This window comes from Lithobates pipiens, unplaced genomic scaffold (genome assembly GCF_037356315.1).
Source record: "Lithobates pipiens isolate NorthernLeopardFrog02 unplaced genomic scaffold, aLitPip1_a1.2 Scaffold_16, whole genome shotgun sequence".
Lineage (NCBI taxonomy): Eukaryota > Metazoa > Chordata > Amphibia > Anura > Ranidae > Lithobates > Lithobates pipiens.
The window spans coordinates 401,108,347-401,125,845 of NW_027507748.1; the positions used below are offsets into that span (position 1 = coordinate 401,108,347).

The 17,499-nt window shown below is 43.5% G+C and overlaps 1 protein-coding gene across 1 annotated transcript in view; it reads left to right on the forward strand.

Annotated features, from left to right (window-relative positions):
- The first annotated feature begins 3,402 nt into the window (after positions 1–3,402).
- SUMF2 (sulfatase modifying factor 2) overlaps positions 3,403–17,499 on the forward strand; it is a 39,248-nt gene continuing 25,151 nt past the window's right edge. Inside the window, exons 1-3 of the mRNA XM_077482337.1 lie at positions 3,403–3,549; positions 7,071–7,227; positions 10,419–10,533. Of these exons, the coding sequence (XP_077338463.1) occupies positions 3,489–3,549; positions 7,071–7,227; positions 10,419–10,533 (333 nt within the window). The 5' untranslated portion in view covers positions 3,403–3,488. The remainder of the gene's footprint in view (positions 3,550–7,070; positions 7,228–10,418; positions 10,534–17,499) is intronic.

Sequence of the window (17,499 nt, forward strand, 5' to 3'; positions counted from 1 at the left end):
GATGAGCTGATGGAGGAAGTAAAACAGTGTTAGTTAGAAGCAGGATAGGCTTCTTTGAAGAGAAGGGTTTTCAGGGATCGTCCAAAGAGGGATAGATTAGGGGACAGTCTGAAAGATTGGGGTAGGGAGTTCCAAAGGATGGGAGAAGCTCTGGAGAAATCCTGGAGGCGAGCATGGGAGGAGGTGACAAGGGAGCTAGAGAGCAGGAGGTCTTGGGATGACAGAAAAGAGCGGATTGGTTGGTATTTTGGGACTAGGTTAGTGATGTAACTAGGGGCAGAGTTATGGATGGCTTTGTAAATTATTGTTAGTACTTTGAATTTTATACATTGGGTGAGTGGAAGCCAGTGCAGGGATTGGCAGAGAGGGGTGGAGGACACTGAATGGCTGGTAAGGTGGATGAGTCTGGCAGCGGCATTCATTATGGACTGAAGGGGGGATAGTCTATGTAATGGTAATCCAATGAGGAAGGAGTTGCAGTAGTCGAGGCGAGAGATGACCAGGGAGTGAATTAGAAGCTTGGTGGTGTCATTAGTTAAAAAGGGGCCTATTCTGGAAATGTTGCAGAGGCTAAGGCAGCATGATTTGGACAGGGCTTGTATGTGGGCCTGAAAGGACAGTTCAGAGTCTAAGGTTACCCCTAGCACCCTGGCATGTGGGGACAGAGTGATAGATGTGCCATTGATCTTGACAGAGAAGTCAGGCGAAGGGGCACGTGGGGGAGGAAATATTAAGAGCTCGGTTTTAGATAGATTAAGTTTGAGGAAGTGGTGTGACATCCAGGCTGATACGTCTGTTAGTAGACCAATCACAGCCCAGAGCTCTGTGTTAAATTCTGTACAGACAGAGTGATCTGTCAGAGATCATTAGTATAAAGCAGCACACTGTGCACACATTACACCTAGTTAAAGAACATATTTAACCCCTTCATCAACCCCAGATGTTAATCCCTTCCCAGCCAGTGTCATATTTTTAGCACTGTCACTGGTGATGTCCGTTTCCCCCCAGCGGCAGTTAGTGTCAGATCGCACTCCCACTATATGTCATTTATCTCCGCCATTTGTAGTATAAAACTAATTATAAAAAAAAATTCCAGTACATATCCCATGGTTTATAGACGCTATAACTTTTGAGCAAAACAATCAATATACACTTATTGGTACTTCCTGTGTAAGTTCACCTTACGGATTTTTCTGTAAAGATGAACTTACCCTTTAAGTCTACAAATGTGCACACTGAGAAAGTTGTATGTATTGCTTATATTTTATTTGCAGTTTAGAAATATGTTATTTCTATTACAGACAAAAAGAGCAAGTATACGCAGGGTGGATATGGGAAGACATTTACTGCATTTACTTTTTACTTTCTCAACATGTGTACTTTCAAGTTTTTCCTGAGAAGACGAAGGCTACACTGAGGGCATTTCACAAATTTCCCATATACTTTGACTATGGCCGGTACAGATGGCAGTGCATATGTGTGTTCTAGCAAAGATGTGGAGGACAGTGGACTTGACACTGGACAGGATGCAGCAAGTGGTGGTATCGGAACTGGAGAGGGTGCAGTGGATGATGGGATCTGCACTGCAGAGTGTGCAGTGGATGATAGGATCTGCACTGCAGAGGGTGCAGTGGATGATGGGATCTGCACTGCAGAGGGTGCAGTGGATGATGGGATTTGCACTGGAGAGGGTGCAGTGGATGATGGGATCTGCACTGGAGAGGGTGCTGTGAGTGGTGATATAAGCACTGGAGAGTGTACAGTGGGTGGTGGTATCGGCACTGAAGAGGGTGCAGTGGGTGGTGGTATCGGCACTGGAGAAGGTGCTGTGGGTGGTGGGATTGGCACTGGAGAGGGTACAGTGGATGATGGCATCGGTACTGGAGAGGGTGCAGCGGATGATTGGATCTGCACTGGAGAAGGTGCAACAGATGATGGGATCTGCACTGAAGAGGGATCTGTGGGTGGTGGTATCGGCAATGGAGTGTGCAGTGGATGGTGGGATCTGCACTGGAGAGGGTGCTGTGGGTGGTGGTATCGGCACTGGAAAAGGTGCTGTGGGTGGTGGGATCGGGACTGGAGAAACTTCACACGACAATAAATGTCTTTCCATATCCACCCTGCATATCATTGTTCTTTTACAAAGGTGGCAGTGATAATGTCCCAATGGCCGGCACGGAAGGCTGCACCGGCATTGGATTTTGTCTGTAATAGAAATAACTTCTTAACTTATTAATAAACAGAAAATAAAACTACATAAAACTTTCTCAGTGTATATCTCTTGTAAAAAAATGAATGGATTCATAAATTTGGTCCTAAATATATTCTGCTACATGTTTTTGATATAAAAAAATCCCAATAAGTGTATAACGATTAATATGCTTGAAAGTTATAGTGCCTACAAACTATGGGATATGTACTGGAATTTGTATTCGTTTTGTATACTACAAAAGGCGGAGATAAACGACTTATAGTGAGTGGGACTGTGATAGTGCAATCTGACACTAACTGCCGCTGGGGGGGAACTGACATCACCAGTGACACTGATACAGTGATCAGTGCTAGAAATATGACACTGGGAAGGAGTTAACATCTGGGGGGCGATGAAGGGGTTAAATAGGTTCCTTAACTAATGTAATGTGTGCACAGTGTGCTGCTTTTTACTAATGATCTCTCAATTTCTCACACCCACTCTACATAGCTTTGTGTTTGGACACAGCTGATCAGCTAGCTCTGAGTGCGACTCATTGGCCGGGACGCTGTGTACAATCACAGCGGGAGCTGGATGGGGTGAACAACATGCATGCCCCCTAAACCTGGCTGTAGGCAGAGATGTACCAGAACATCGCTTTGCCTACAGCGCCCTCCGTCCTCGGTACAATGTGGCCGGGCGGTCAGTAGGTGGATAATATTTGCACCAGAACAGATATGATTTTTAAAAAGATGGAGGCTTAATGCTGACATACCATTGAAAAGTAAAACATTTTTTTGCATGGAGATCCACGTGTGTCTCAATCTTGGCCCTGTTAGTTGGCAAGAAGTTGGGCAAACAAGGACAATGAGATTGTGATTTGAGACATGGATTGTATTCTTCCAACACAAACATGAGCTTTCATCATCACCCAAAATGTAAATTGGTAAATAATAAACAATTGCTTTTTACAACGTGAGCACTTTAACAGAAAGTACAAAACCTCACAAAAATGTCTGCAAATCCCATTAATTATTAGTAACATCCGAATGGCTCAGTATGTGATGCAGACTGCAGTCACTGGAGCTCCATTCTACACAGAAATCATGTGACCTCCATTTCCTGTAGTGGAGCTCCAGCTGCAGAGATTAACAATAAAGTTCAGTATAAAAAAAAATGGAATGGAGGCCACGTGCTTCCTGTCATCAGTGGAGCTCCACTCTGCGGCCACACCCCTCTCCCAAGATGGCGGGCCGGTAACTACTTCCGGGTGTATGGAGGAAGCAGAGTGGAGTGGATGATGAGGAGCTCGGAGTGGGTGGTGCTGCTGCTCCTGTGTGTACTGGGGCTGTCACAGGGTGAGACAGAGGATGATAGATGCACTGCACAAGTCATAGTGTCTGAAAAGACAAATGTTATTGCGTAGAGATAACGGGCAGTGCACTTTGCTTTGCACAATGTTCTTTTCCCAGGAGTTGTATGCTTGGTTATACTATGGTGGGAAGGGGAGGACAAAGACGTAGAGGTGGGCTCATGGTGTATGCCAGCTTAGTAAGTGTTTCTGTGATCCAGTAAGAAAAGGTAGGTACTTAGCTAGTCACCTGGTGGTTCCTGAGCCCTTGGCATGTGCCACAATGTTGGTGCAAATCTTTGTCATCATGTTACAACCATCGAATGATGATTTCACCTTTACCAAAAAATTCCCTGTGCCAATAAGGCATTTCTATAGATACAAGTTAAAGTGATTTTAAAGGATAGTTTTTTTTTTTTTTTTTTAAATAACAAAACATGTCATACTTCCACTGCGCAGCTCATTTTGCACAGCGCGGCCCTAAACATCCTCTTCTGGGGTCCCCCGGCAGCTCCTCACATCAGATACTTATAACCCCCCAAACATACTTTTTTTTTTTTTGCAGAGACCTTGGGGAATAAAATGCGATTGTTGCGTTTGATACCATGTGACGTAAAAAATTGCAAAATTTTTGGAAAAAATACACTTTATGAATTTAAAAAAAAAAAAAACGCAATAACTACCCTACACTTTAAATTTGCACACGCTCCTGGAATGGCGACAAACTACAGTAAAATCGCCATGGGAGACGTTTTAACCACTTGCTGACCGTTGCACACTGATATATGTCGGCACAATGGCAGCTGTGGGAAAATGAGTGTACCTGTACGTCCCCTTTAATTGGTGGGGCTAGCGGGTGCACGCCCGTCGTGTACAGGGTGACCGTGCCCCTGGTAACCCTGGACTCAGGTGTCTGGTGATTGTGTCATGGAGCCGCAGAATGGGGAGATGCCTATGTAAACAAGACATTTTCCCCGTTTTGCCCAGTGACATGACAGCGATCTACTGCTCCCTGTCATTGGGAACAGTGATCGCTGTTATGTCAGTGGTAGCCCCCCCCCAGTTAGAATCACTCCCTAGGACACACTTAACCCCCTTGATAGCTCCCTAGTGTTTAACCCCTTCCCCACCAGTGTCATTTACATAGTAATCCGTAATTATAGCACTGATCGCTGTATAAATTACAATGCTCTCAAAATAGTGTCAAAAGTGTCCGCCATAATGTCGCAGTCACGATAAAAATAGATCGCTGCCATTACTAATATAAAAAAAATAATAATAAAAATGCCATAAAACTATCCCCTATTTTGTAGACGCTATAACTTTTGCGCAAACCAATGAATATATGCGTTTTTTTTTTTTTCAAAAAATATGTCCGGGAGGGCTGGTCTCTGGTCCCCTGTAGCTCTCCTTAGCTCTTCACTTTGACCTCCATGTCACTACTGTGTTCTACAGTGAGGTGAGGAGCAATAAGGGACCACATAGATCAGCACTCCCAGACATGTTGGTTTCTTGGGGAGTTTCTCTACAAAGGAGCAGCAGGATAGACCAAGTATTCAGTTGTTTCCTTACAATCATGTGCTATTCTGAGGAACTCTTATTTTGAGTTTCCACCGTCTTCCTAGTCTTATACACACCTGTATACATTCCTGCCAGATCCAACATGGTGCAGCCTATGGGGAGCCACATGGTCCCAACTGCAAACTCTCTTTTATGAATGTGAGAAGAAAATCCTATTTATTCCTGTGGGGAGGCTGTCTGTCAGATTGCCCTGTCATAGGAATGAATAGGAGTTTTCCTACATATGCAAAGAATAAGCGAGGGACTGTTTGGCGAGGTTGCCGCAGCACCCTATGTGTCGCACAGCGTGGATCTGCTAGGAACTTTGAGTGAATATAAATTATTTTTGGAGGGGCAATGATTTGACTTGGTATTAATCCCCTGTACAGTGGCGGTAAGAATGGGAGAGGGAGAAGCAGTGGAAGGAACCAATCAGTTTATGTGCTGCCAAGAAGCTTGGTAAAGTGATCCTAAAAGTACAAATATATATATATATTTAAAAAAAATAACAAGCATGTTATACCTACCTGCTCTGTGTAGTGGTTTTGCACGGGCAGCCCCAGTCCTCTTCTTTGTGGGTTCCCTGCCAGTGCTGTCTGCTCCCCCCCCCCCCAATTGTCCATTCACACACAGTGTGGCTTGGCCCCTGCCCCCCAGTCTCGCCTCAGTGGCTGCGATTGGCGGCAGCGCCAGTAGTGCGTAACCAGGGAGAGCTGCTGGTTATATGCACATCGCTGGATCGAGATGGGGGTTCAGGTAAGTTTAGGAGGGGGAGCTACACCCAGGAATTTTACCTTAATGCAGAGAATGCTTTAACTGCATATCGCCACAGTTTTACGGTGGCAGAATGTCTGTCTCTCTGTCTCTCTCTCTCTCCCCCCCCCACAGTTGGAACACAGTTAACCCCTTGATTGCCCCCTAGTGTCAACCCCTTCTCTGCCAGTGATATTTATACAGTAATCGGTGCATTTTTATAGCACTGATCGCTGTATAATTGTCAATGGTCACAGAAATGTGTCAAGTGTCCAATTTATACAGCCGCAATATCACAGTCCCAAAAAAATCGCATATCACTGTCATTACTAGTTAAAAAAAAATAAAAATAATTCCATAAATCTGTCCCCTATTTTGTAGACGCTATAACTTTTGTGCAAACCAATCAATATACGATTATTGTGATTATTTTTTTTACCAAAAATTTGTAGAAAAATACATATCGGCCTAAACTCAGAACATATTTTAATTTTTTTTTTCAAAGTTGGCACACTTTTTTTTGTTTGTAGCACAAAAAATAAAAACCGCAGAGATGATCAAATACCACGAAAAGAAAGCTCTATTTGTGGGGGAAAAAAAGGACATCAAATTTGTTTGGGTACGTCGTCGCATTACCACGGAATTGTCGGTTAAAGCACAAAAATGGCCTGGTCATTGAGCAGCCAGATCTTCTGGGGCTGAAGTGGTTAAGGTAAAAAACAGTCTGCCTTTAGAGACACTTTAATAGGAGGATAAAGCAGAGAGAGAAGCTGATCACTTTGAAACTTCTGCTTCACCATCCAGTCATAGGTAGCTGGGACATGACAGCCTGGGCTCAGAGGAGGTGGGTTGAATGATACTGGCTGTCATTCAACCCAGAAGACTGAGAATATCTAGTGGTGGTAGAAAAGTACTGTGAGCCATAGCTCCAATCTAAAGGTGAATATTGCCACAAAAAATTGCTTGTCATTTGATTTTTAATGGCTACTCATTATTTATTTATTTATTCATTTTTTTAACTCAAGTTCCACCTTCATCTCTTAATATATCCATAGGTAGAATTATCATTGATTTGATTGCTGAAAAACTCTAAGGAACCTGTACATGATTGGCACTAATATCCAGAGGATCTTCATGTTTTAATCTGTCAATGCGTCGTTCAACTTGAAAGAGTTGTTGTTTTTTTGGAACTGTTTATATGATTTGCCATTGCAGGACAGGAACAACATGATTCAATGGTTAAACTTGATGGAGGAAAGTTCAAGATGGGAACAAATGCACCTGATAGTAAAGATGGAGAGGGCCCGGCTAAGCAAGTCACAGTGAATCCATTTGCTATTGACAAATATCCAGTCACCAACAAGAATTTCAGGTTAGTTTATCAATTTTTTTTTTATTTCAGGTTCTCTTATATTTAAAGAGACAGACCCTAGCAAGTAACAGGTTTTATGGTGTTGCTCATGTTGAAGGCTTGTCAAAAACGCCATGTGGATTATGGTTTGTGTATGCAACACAGTAGGCTCATAAAGTAGTTATACACTGAATTTAGTGATTAAAATTATTCCTGCACACTCGTGTAGCAATCTGACTGTGTTTGGGCAGAAAACACACAGTATACTGCTATGCTGTCATAGGGTTGGATTGGAAAGTCTTTGGATGGTTTCTGATAGACCATGTTAAAGGATAAGTTCACTTTTGGCGCATGTTACACCCGTTTTTTTAGGGTAGAACATGTTACAGAAAATGCAGCCGCTCCCCCTGTTCCCCTTCCCTTGTGACAACAGGTAGGGATTTTCTTCTTGCATCTGCTGTAACTATTTAAAAGCAATGCTCCACCCGCTCGACACTCATTTATTCACAGTACCCTGTGAATGAATGCCTACAAGCACTGTCAACCATTGTGGCAGATGGATTGCTGTTTTCAATGAGCTGCGTTGGTTTGCATCCTCATAGTCCATTGATCTTCCTGCTCTCAGGTCCCTGTCTGTGCAAGGTATGAGCAGACAGCTATCCTGAGAGTCTGCAGGAGCTGCACATTGCACCATGCTTATGTATAGATCAAGATTTATGATGACGTATTTTTTTTTTTTTATCCCTTTGTTTGGCCTTCTGCCAGGTACATATAGTACAATTCTGACAGCCAGCCATTTTTCAGAACAGAGTCCAGTTTTATGCTAAAAAATGTATCTCTAGCAAGTTACATTGTTTACATGATAAGGGCATATTTTAATGTACAAGCCATCCTGGCTAATATTTGAAGAGCCATTCGTCTGCTCTGTGTGCAGAAATGACAATCCCACTCTTTCTCCATATGGGTATATTTGACAGTTCAACTTTATACATCAGCCTCAACACTGCAGGAAAATTGCAGCCAACACTTCCATTCTATTGCGAAGTTTAATCCAAAGGCTAGCTGTATTAGTGATAGGGGTGCATAGGATCAAAAAACTCACAATTCGGAATGTTCCTCGGATCAGAGTCACGGATCGGATCATTTTTCAGATCGGCAAATAAAAATAAAAAAAAAGACTCCTCACTGTAACATCCACAATCTCTCCCCCACTGCTGTAATATCCACAGAAATCTCCCGTGTAACTACATATTCCTGACCCATCGCAGTTTGCTACTGAAGTGACGTTCCGTCGCCGCCATCTTGTTACACCCCAAACTCATCCACAGTAAGGATACACTAAGAAGGGAGAAAGCAGACATCTTGTTACACCCACCGGAGTTTTGCATGTTTATAACAGTAAAGTGAGTTTATATAGTGAAATACAGGACTTAGAACTCCGTCTGACTAGTTAGATGTTGAATTTTAAAAGCAGCGGCACCCCTGCTCACCTCACAGGTTTACTAATCTGACAGAAGTTCGCTGCTTTTAAAATTCAACATCTAAACAGTCAGACGGAGTTCTGGGTCCTGTATTTTACTATATAAACGCAGTTTACTGTTACAAATACGTGTAAAATGCAAAACTCTGGTGGGTCTAACATGTCCGCTTTCTCCCTTCTTGGTGCATCCTTATTGTGGACGAGTGTGGGATGTAGCAAGATGGCGGCGACGGAACGTCACTTCCGTAGCAAACTGTAATGGGTAGCCGAATATGTCATTACACCCGCACTGTATATCCACAGACAGCCGCCGGGTGTTCCAAGATGGCCACCGCTCTGGAGCTAGGCTGAAGCTGCGGCCTTTCCTAAGGCCGAGGTAGCGGAGTGCTCTGCGGGTTGCGTGGGGTGCCGATCAGAACAGGTTGACCCATTCAGATTATGGATTGGTGATGATCCATTGCACCACTAATTAGTGAGAACTTTTTTTAAAATGTTTTGTTACAAAATATTTAAATCGGCTATTTTAAAGTTTTAAAAGTAAAAGTCCTATCTAAGGCCCATTTACACGTGCGATTCTGGCTGGCCAGTGGATTCCTCAGAATGCAATCACAGGTGTGCGCAGTAAGTTGCAGCCATTCAGTCTATACAAATTTATGACAAGCTAAAAGAAAACACATCAGTCAATCTATAATTGCACTGGAGCGATTACCCCAGGTAGGGAAAAATTATTGTTCATGAATACAAACTGTCTGTGTCCCGGGGTGATCATCTGTCCCTAACCGCAGGTAATATCGCTCCAACTGCAGTCATGCGTGGATAGATGTGGCTGCTGTCAGACTATCATTTATTTCTACAAGTCGAATGACAGCAGTTGTGTAATTCCAACCACAAACATCTGCTGATTCTTGCCACATTGCATTAGTGAATGGGGCCTAAGAGCAGATAACACAAATTTCTTTAATACTCAGAAAACCTTGATTCGTGCACTCTTCTTCAAATTGTTATTAAACTTTCCCTGACTTTGGAGCTAAGCTTCAACCAACTACCATCCCCCCCAATCTTTTAAAAATGTCCTTGTCGGTGACTGTCCTTGTTTCTTCGGTATAACCAAGCAATAACTGTTACAGGTTCCATTGGGAGGATGAAGAAATTTTGATTAATTCTTTAAAAATGTAATGTTACCAAATAAGTATATGGTACTAGTAAGTGTTTTTACTTAAAGTGATATTAAAGTCTTGTTGTGTGTTTTTATTTTTTTATTTTTATTTTTTTAAATAAGTTATACTTACCTGCTCCGTGTAGTGGTTTTGCACAGAGCAGCCCCAATCCTCCTCTTCTCGGGTCCCTTGCCAGCGCTCCTGGCACTTCCCTTATGCCGATAGCCCCCACAACAAGCAGCTGGCTATAGGGGAAGTTGAGCCGCTGCTCTGTCCATTCAGATACAGAGCTGGGGCTTGGCCCTGCCCCCTCTTTCGCTCTCCTCATTGGCTTACGGACTTTGATTTACAGCAGCGGGAGCCAATTGTGCCCTCTGCTGTGTCCTAGCCAATCAGGAGGGAGAGTCCTGGACAGCTGAGGCTCTGGTGCAACATCGCTGGATCACGATAAGCTCAGGTGAGCACTGGAGTGCTGCTGCACAAAGGTTTTTTTTTTTTATCTTAATGAATAGAATGTATTAAGAGGGAAAAAAAACCTTCTGCCGTTAGAACCACTTTGATTCTTTTTTTTCCAGGGAATATGTGCGAGCAACAAAATATAAGTCAGAAGCGGAATCATTTGGATGGAGTTTTGTCTTCGAAGATTTTGTGACAGAGGAACTAAAGAAAAAAGTTACTCAGAAGTTGCAGGTATTTTTTGCACATTTTGGACCCATTAGTATATTTAAAATGTTTGGAAGAATAAAGTCTAATAGCACTCTCATGAACCCTTTATTATAAATAACCAATCCACCACTATAAAAATAACCGATCTGTTGGCAAAATATTAGTCAGCTCAAGGCACGTCCACATACAATTGCACGCAATTGACAATATTAATAATAATCCTGTAATCAGCCAAAACTATTACAAAGTTAAACCAAGAATAATCCTCCCCTGCAAAATTACAAGATGAATAATACCATTACCTCTGACTCAGTCGGTCACCATAGCAGTTGTTTTAAACATCACTGTTGTTACAATTTAAAGATTGGACTATCTGATACCTAATGTTGAACATATATTTTGTTGAAACATGCTGAAAGCCCATCCTAGATATTCCAAAATACTTTGAATACTGAAGTTAGAAGACTAAATCAGTAGGAGTGGTCTCTAAGGCTTAGGGCTGGGGAAAAAATCGATCTGAATCGAGTTGAGAGGTCAAATAGTTTCAAATTATCAGCAAATCAATTTTATTTATTTTTCCACCAGGACCAGCAGCTGACACCGCGCCGGTCCTGAGGAGCTGTGGGCAGGAGTTTTTAGGTGAGGCTTCGGCCTATTCCGGGAGGCCGAAGCCGCGGCCTTGCCTAAAAACTCCTGCCCACGTGGTGTCCATCAAAAAAAAAAAAAACTCAATGTGAATCGAGTGCTTTGTTTAAAAAAAAAAAAAAGAAAATCGGATTTTTCTTTTTTTTTTTCTTTTTTTTATATTTTTTGAGAAAATCGCCCCCAGCTCTACTAAGACCTGATTCACACCTATGTATTTTTAGTGCCTTTGGCATTTTGCAGATTTCCACTACAGTCCATTTAACATGATTTCCTATGGAACACGTTCTGTAGTGCAAATCTGCAAAATGCACTAAAAATGCATAGGTGTGAATCGGGCCTAAATGCTAAGGTTGTCCAATAAAACTTAGATGAGTACCTTATCTAGGAGATGCTCTCCATAAACTGGCAAGATTGGCTTAGCAAATGTATGTGAATTTAAAGGGGGTACAAAAGCAGTTTTGACAAAACAACCATTTCCTGCCATGACCGCTTGTGGCTCATAGAACCCATAGGCATGATATGTTCACCTGTGTCAAGCTGAAAACGGCCGGATAGGATGATTGTCATCTAAAGTCTATGGGTAGCTAAATTAATAGTTTAATCTTCTGACTGGCAGTAATGTATCCAATACATCATGGCTATTCTAGGTTGTTGATAACTTGTTTTGACCCTTACTATAACACTTAGTTAATGGCTATTTGTTAACGTGATTCCCTAGAACTACAGAAGGAAAGGTAACACCCCTGTTCCCGTTCCCTCTTCCTTGTACTCTACACTGGCCCTCATGCTATTGCCTGTCTAAAATCCTGATGTTGTCATGCCTGCTAGACCAATTAATCTAGAAGCACAGTTCTGAATTCAGGATTGAGGACCTAAGGTAGGAGAGATGCAAAGGTTACAAAAATGGCCTATGGTGTTCCAAGCATTAGTCTCATCCAGTCTTTCTATGTTGGCTCCTGAATGTACTGGTGTAAACCTAAAATTTAAATGAAACTGTTTATTTTGTAAGCTCTTGCTAGCTATTGAATTTTAGTTTTTAAAATGCTGCTGCTTTTTAGTTATAAAAGATTTGCTTATTTTATCATTATCCAGCATATAGTACATACATGTAGTAGAATGACTTCTGATCTGATCGTTTAAGCCCTATGGCTTATAGTTGGACTAGTGCATTTTTGCAGAGGTCCATGGCTGAAATATTAATCAGCCGAAGCACCAGGTGAAAACTCTTAGCCAGTCTGTGTTCCTTTCTGGAATACGACTATTTAGAATGGATAAGTACATCCAATAAAGATACCAGTCCATCCAGTTCAACCTGAGTGAGTGTTTACAATTGTCCCTATCCCTGTACATTGCACACTCACATTGGTCCCTACCCTCAAGAAGCCCACAATCCAAGGTCCCCATTCATATACTAGGGCCAATTTTGGACAGAAGCCAATTAGCCTACCTGCATGTCTTTGGAGTGTGGGAGGAAACTGGAATACCTGGAGGAAATCCACGCAGGCACAGGGAGAACATGCAAACTCCCAGGCAGCGGACGGGAATTGACTGTGACGAGCTCCGCTGATGATCCAACGTTTCCATATGTGATTCCAATACCATCTGCTACAAACAGATTGGCAGAGACGATTGCCCTTTCTGCTGAATTTTACTATTTACAATTATCTGGCAATATATGGATCACCATTTTATCTGGTTTCATAAACTGGTCCAAATTTGATCTTTTATTTGGATTCATCCCAGGCTCTTGGGAGATACCGGGGGTCCCTAAGGGTGTTCTCCTCATGCTCCTTTTGACCTGGTGGGGGTCTTTCTTTATCTACCGACGATAATTCAGAGGATTGACAAACATTTTCATTAATTCAGGGTTCTCTCTGTACATCATTAGTTGCTGCAATGTCCTGAGGAAGCTCAGAAGAGCGAAACATGTAGGAAAGAAACAATGCAGGCTCACTGATATACAAATGTGGAAAATTTTGGAATTCTGAGGAATCTGCACCAGTGTTTGTATATTCATTCAGGTTTATCCATATGTACTTGGAGATGAATGTCTCTTTTTATTCATAAGATGTACTTTGTATATTCAATAAAACTTTTTTGGTTTTAATTTAACATATTGTTTTCACATGTGGTACCGATTTAAAAATCCCGGGGGTTGGTTACCCTCCAGTCCCCTAGCAATTTTTCTTCTCCCCTTTTCTTCTCTATACCAGTCCATCCAGTTCAACCTGAGTGAGTGTTTACAATTGTCCCTATCCTGTACATTGCATACTCACATTGGTCCCTACCCTCAAGAAGCCCACAATCCAAGGTCCCCATTCATATACTAGGGCCAATTTTGGACAGAAGCCAATTAGCCTACCTGCATGTCTTTGGAGTGTGGGAGGAAACTGGAATACCTGGAGGAAATCCACGCAGGCACAGGGAGAACATGCAAACTCCAGGCAGGTAGTGTCGTGGTTGGGATTCCATCCAGCGACCCTTTTTACTGCTAGGTGAGAGTGCTACACCACTGTGCCACCCTGCAGTAAAAGGAGATTCAGACAGTTCTCCTTTAATCGTGCAGCCTCTCCTATGCTTTAGTTCCCAGGGGCAGCACCAGGATCTTGGGGGCAGAAAGTGCATAAAACAGAATGCTAAGGCCTTCTCATGAAGCTGCACCCCCACTCGTTCGGGTGAGGGGAAAGGTCCTGCGATTCTCAAAGTCTGGCAGGAACAGTGTTAAGAGCAGAGGGGTTTCTGTGATTTTCTTCTCTAGGTTACATCTAGAGTTTCAAAAGCCCAGATGGCCCAGTCGGCTTTCGATCTGAGGGTTCGGGTCCTTTTTGGGTGCTGCCTGTGGGGTCCTTGGGGCTGCTGATGTGGCAGTCTTTATGCAAGAGTGCCTGTCTCCTCAAAGAATGCTCCTAAGGTTCCAGAGAAAAGAAAAAAAGAGAAGTCTCTCTTTCTGGCCTCTGGATCAGCTGTTATCGCAGTCGGTGATATCGGAGATTCCCTTAGTGGAACAGGGTTTTTCTTTTGGCTCAAACCTTTTAAGGTCCCAGAGCCAAACAGAGGTAAGACCCATTCTAGATCTCAAAGATCTGAATCGGCAATTGAACATCCAATTTACATCCTTTCATAATTCGATCGGCTGTGTCCATCCTACAAGGAGGGAGTTGCATATCTCCATGTGCCAAGTTTCCCGCTTGCCAGAAATTTCTGCGGCTTGAAATATAAAATTTATTTTTTCAATCGTGGCACTGCCATTCGGCTTAGCCACAGCACCACGAGTGTTCTGAAAGATTCTGGCACCTCCCTTAGCCAAGTTAAGGGCTCAAGGCATAACGGTTCTAGCCTATTAGAAGATCTACTTTTTCTCAGATCATTCAGTCTCGGGTCTTAAACCAGAGTCTGATCTCAGCTGTAGATATCTGAAATCTTCTAGGTTGGATTCTTAGCCTAGGAAGATTGTCCTTAAAACCATCAAGGAGGTTACTTGGGGGGTGCTGGTTATAAATACCATACAGAAGAAGGTATTCTTACCCCAGATGTGAATCCGTTCCATTGTAGGACTGATTCAACTTATCAGGATAAAGGAAAATTCCTTTATTCGGCTGCAGGAGATTTTTACGGGTGGCCTACTTCAGGGCCGTCCCTTACGCGCAGTTTTATTCAAAGACTGCTTCAAGACGCTATCCTGTGGGTCTGGAATAAAGAGGATTCAAGCCTTGTTTGTTTCCAATACGCTTGGCTCCCAACATAGGTCAGAGCCTAAATTGGTGGTGGTTATCCAGCAGGAGGGAAAATCTTTATCTTGCAAGGTGTTAACAACAGATGCCAGCCTTCTAGGCTGGGGAGCAGCCCTGGAAGAAGATTCTGTCCAGGGGAGATGGTCCAGGTTAGAGGACCTTGCCTATCAACTTTGTTGGAAGTTTCAGGCAGTACATCTGGCCACAGAATCTTGGCGGTCAGATTATGGGACTGTCCTGACAGGATTCAGTCTGACAGAGCCACAGCGGTGGCTTACATAAAAAAAAAAAGTGAATAATGTTCTAGATTTGGCAGAACACAACACTCCTTTCCTATCGGCAATTTTAATATTTCAGGCGTACTACTTGAGACGCCAACAATTATTTCTGGGAGAATGATCTCTTCACCCGACATCTTTCTAGCAATATGTCAGATGGGGTACTTCAGACAGGGACCTATTCGCGTCCACATTCATTACGAGGGTCGAGAACTTTGTCGAACAAGGGGTCCGCTAGGAGGCGGAACAGACTCATTAGTCTTCCCAGGGGATAAGTTTTTCACCGATCTATGCATTTCCTCCAGTTTTGCTACTTCTGCTCCTTCTCCGCAGCAACAAAAGGAGGTGATTCTGGTGGCCCTAGCCGGGTTCCAGAAGATCTTAATTTATAGGGATCATAAAAAGGGCAGTAGAAGTCCTTTGGACTTTCTTGCACAAGGTCTGGTATTTGGTCCTGCTTTACGGACAAGGAGTTTAACAGGTTTGACTGTTGAATCCCACTCTATAAAAGATCGTGGGTGATCTCCTTCCTTAGTGTCTACTTTGACTAAGCCCAGGAAGCTGGCTTCTAGAATCGCTTACTTTAGAGTCTGGAAGGCATAGGTTTCTTGGTATGGATCCAGGGGTTGGCATCCCAGGAAGTATGTCAATAGGCAGGATTCCTCCATATGGGATCTAATATGAAGCTGGTCTTGACTTTTATCAGAAGCCAGATCCAGGCCGTGTCAGTGCCGTTTGAACCTTACGAGAAATTCTCTTTTTTTGACAAGAAAGATAATCTTTTTTTGCTTGCCATTTCTTCTGCTAGAAGAGTATCGGAACGAACGGCTCTGTCTTGTAAGAGCCATATTTCATCATGCATAAGGATGAGGTGGTTTTATGTCCTCATCCTGAATTTTTACCAAAAGGGGTAATAGATTTTCATTTAAACCAAGATGTTATTCTTCCTTCTTTCTCCCCAGAAGCCTTTATCTGGGGAAGAGAGAAAGTACTACAGTCTCTTGATGTAGTAAGAGCGATCAGAATCTATTTAAAGGTGACCACTCAGGTTCGCAAAACACAGGTTTTGTTTGTACTGCCAGAGGGTCCAAGATATGGACAGGCAGCATCAAGATCCAATATTTTCCAGATGGATTTGTCAAGTGATTTATCAAGCTTCAGCTTAACCACTTCAGATCCGCGCTATTGCCAAATGACGGCATTAGCGCGGACCTACATTTTCAGGACTACGTCTATTGACGTCGTCCTGGTTACGAGCGGCCTGCGCGCCCCCTGAGGGGCGCGCGCGGCGCGCTCTGTGATCGGCGAGTCCGTGAGACTCGCCTGATCACCGATCCGTGTAAGGGGTCGATCCCGACCCCTTATCACGTGATCAGCTGTCAGCCAATGACAGCTGATCATGTGATAGAACGGAGCCGGTAATCGGCTATTATTCCTCCTCGCGCTGACAGCGCGAGGAGAGAAAAAAAAAGCCGATCACCGGCGGCCGTGATCGGGACATCAGTCCCGATCACGGCCATCAATACATGTGCCCACCTGCCACCTGCCTGTGCCCACCTGCCTCCCGCAGTGCCATCCTGAAGTAAAATAAAAGAAAAAGTAAGTGCCCCCCGTCAGTGCCCCCTGTCAGTGCCCATAGTGCCCACAGTGCCACCCACAGTGCCACCCCACAGTGCCACCCACAGTGCCACCCAATCTGCCTCAAAGGTGCTGCACCCCAGTGCCGCCCATCAGTGCCCAGCAGTGCCGCCCATCAGTGCCCAGCAGTGCCGCCCATCAGTGCCCAGCAGTGCCACCTATCAGAGCCACCTATCAGTGCCACCTATCAGTGCCCATCAGTCCCATCTATCTGTGGTACCTATCAGTGCCCATCCGTGCCACTTATCCGTGCCACCCATCCGTGCCATCTTATCTGTGCCCATCTGTGCCCATCAGTGCCGCCTTATCTGTGCCCATCGGTGCCGCCTTATCTGTGCCTATTAGTGCCGCCTTAACTATGCCTATCAGTGCCCACCAGTGCAGCCCATCAGTGCCCACCAATGCAGCCCATCAGTGCCCACCAATGCAGCCCATCAGTGCCCACCAATGCAGCCTATCAGTGCCGCCTAATCAGCGCACTTCAATGAAGGAGAAAAATGACCCGTTTGCAAAATTTTATAACAAACTATTAAAACATGATTGATTTTTTTTTTTTTTTTGCATCTTTTTTTGTTTGTTTAGCAAAAAATAAAACTCCGAGCTGTAACTAAATACCACCAAAAGAAAGCTCTATTTGTGGGAAAAAAATGATAAAAATTTCATTTGGGTACAGTGTTGTATGCCCGCGCAATTGTCAC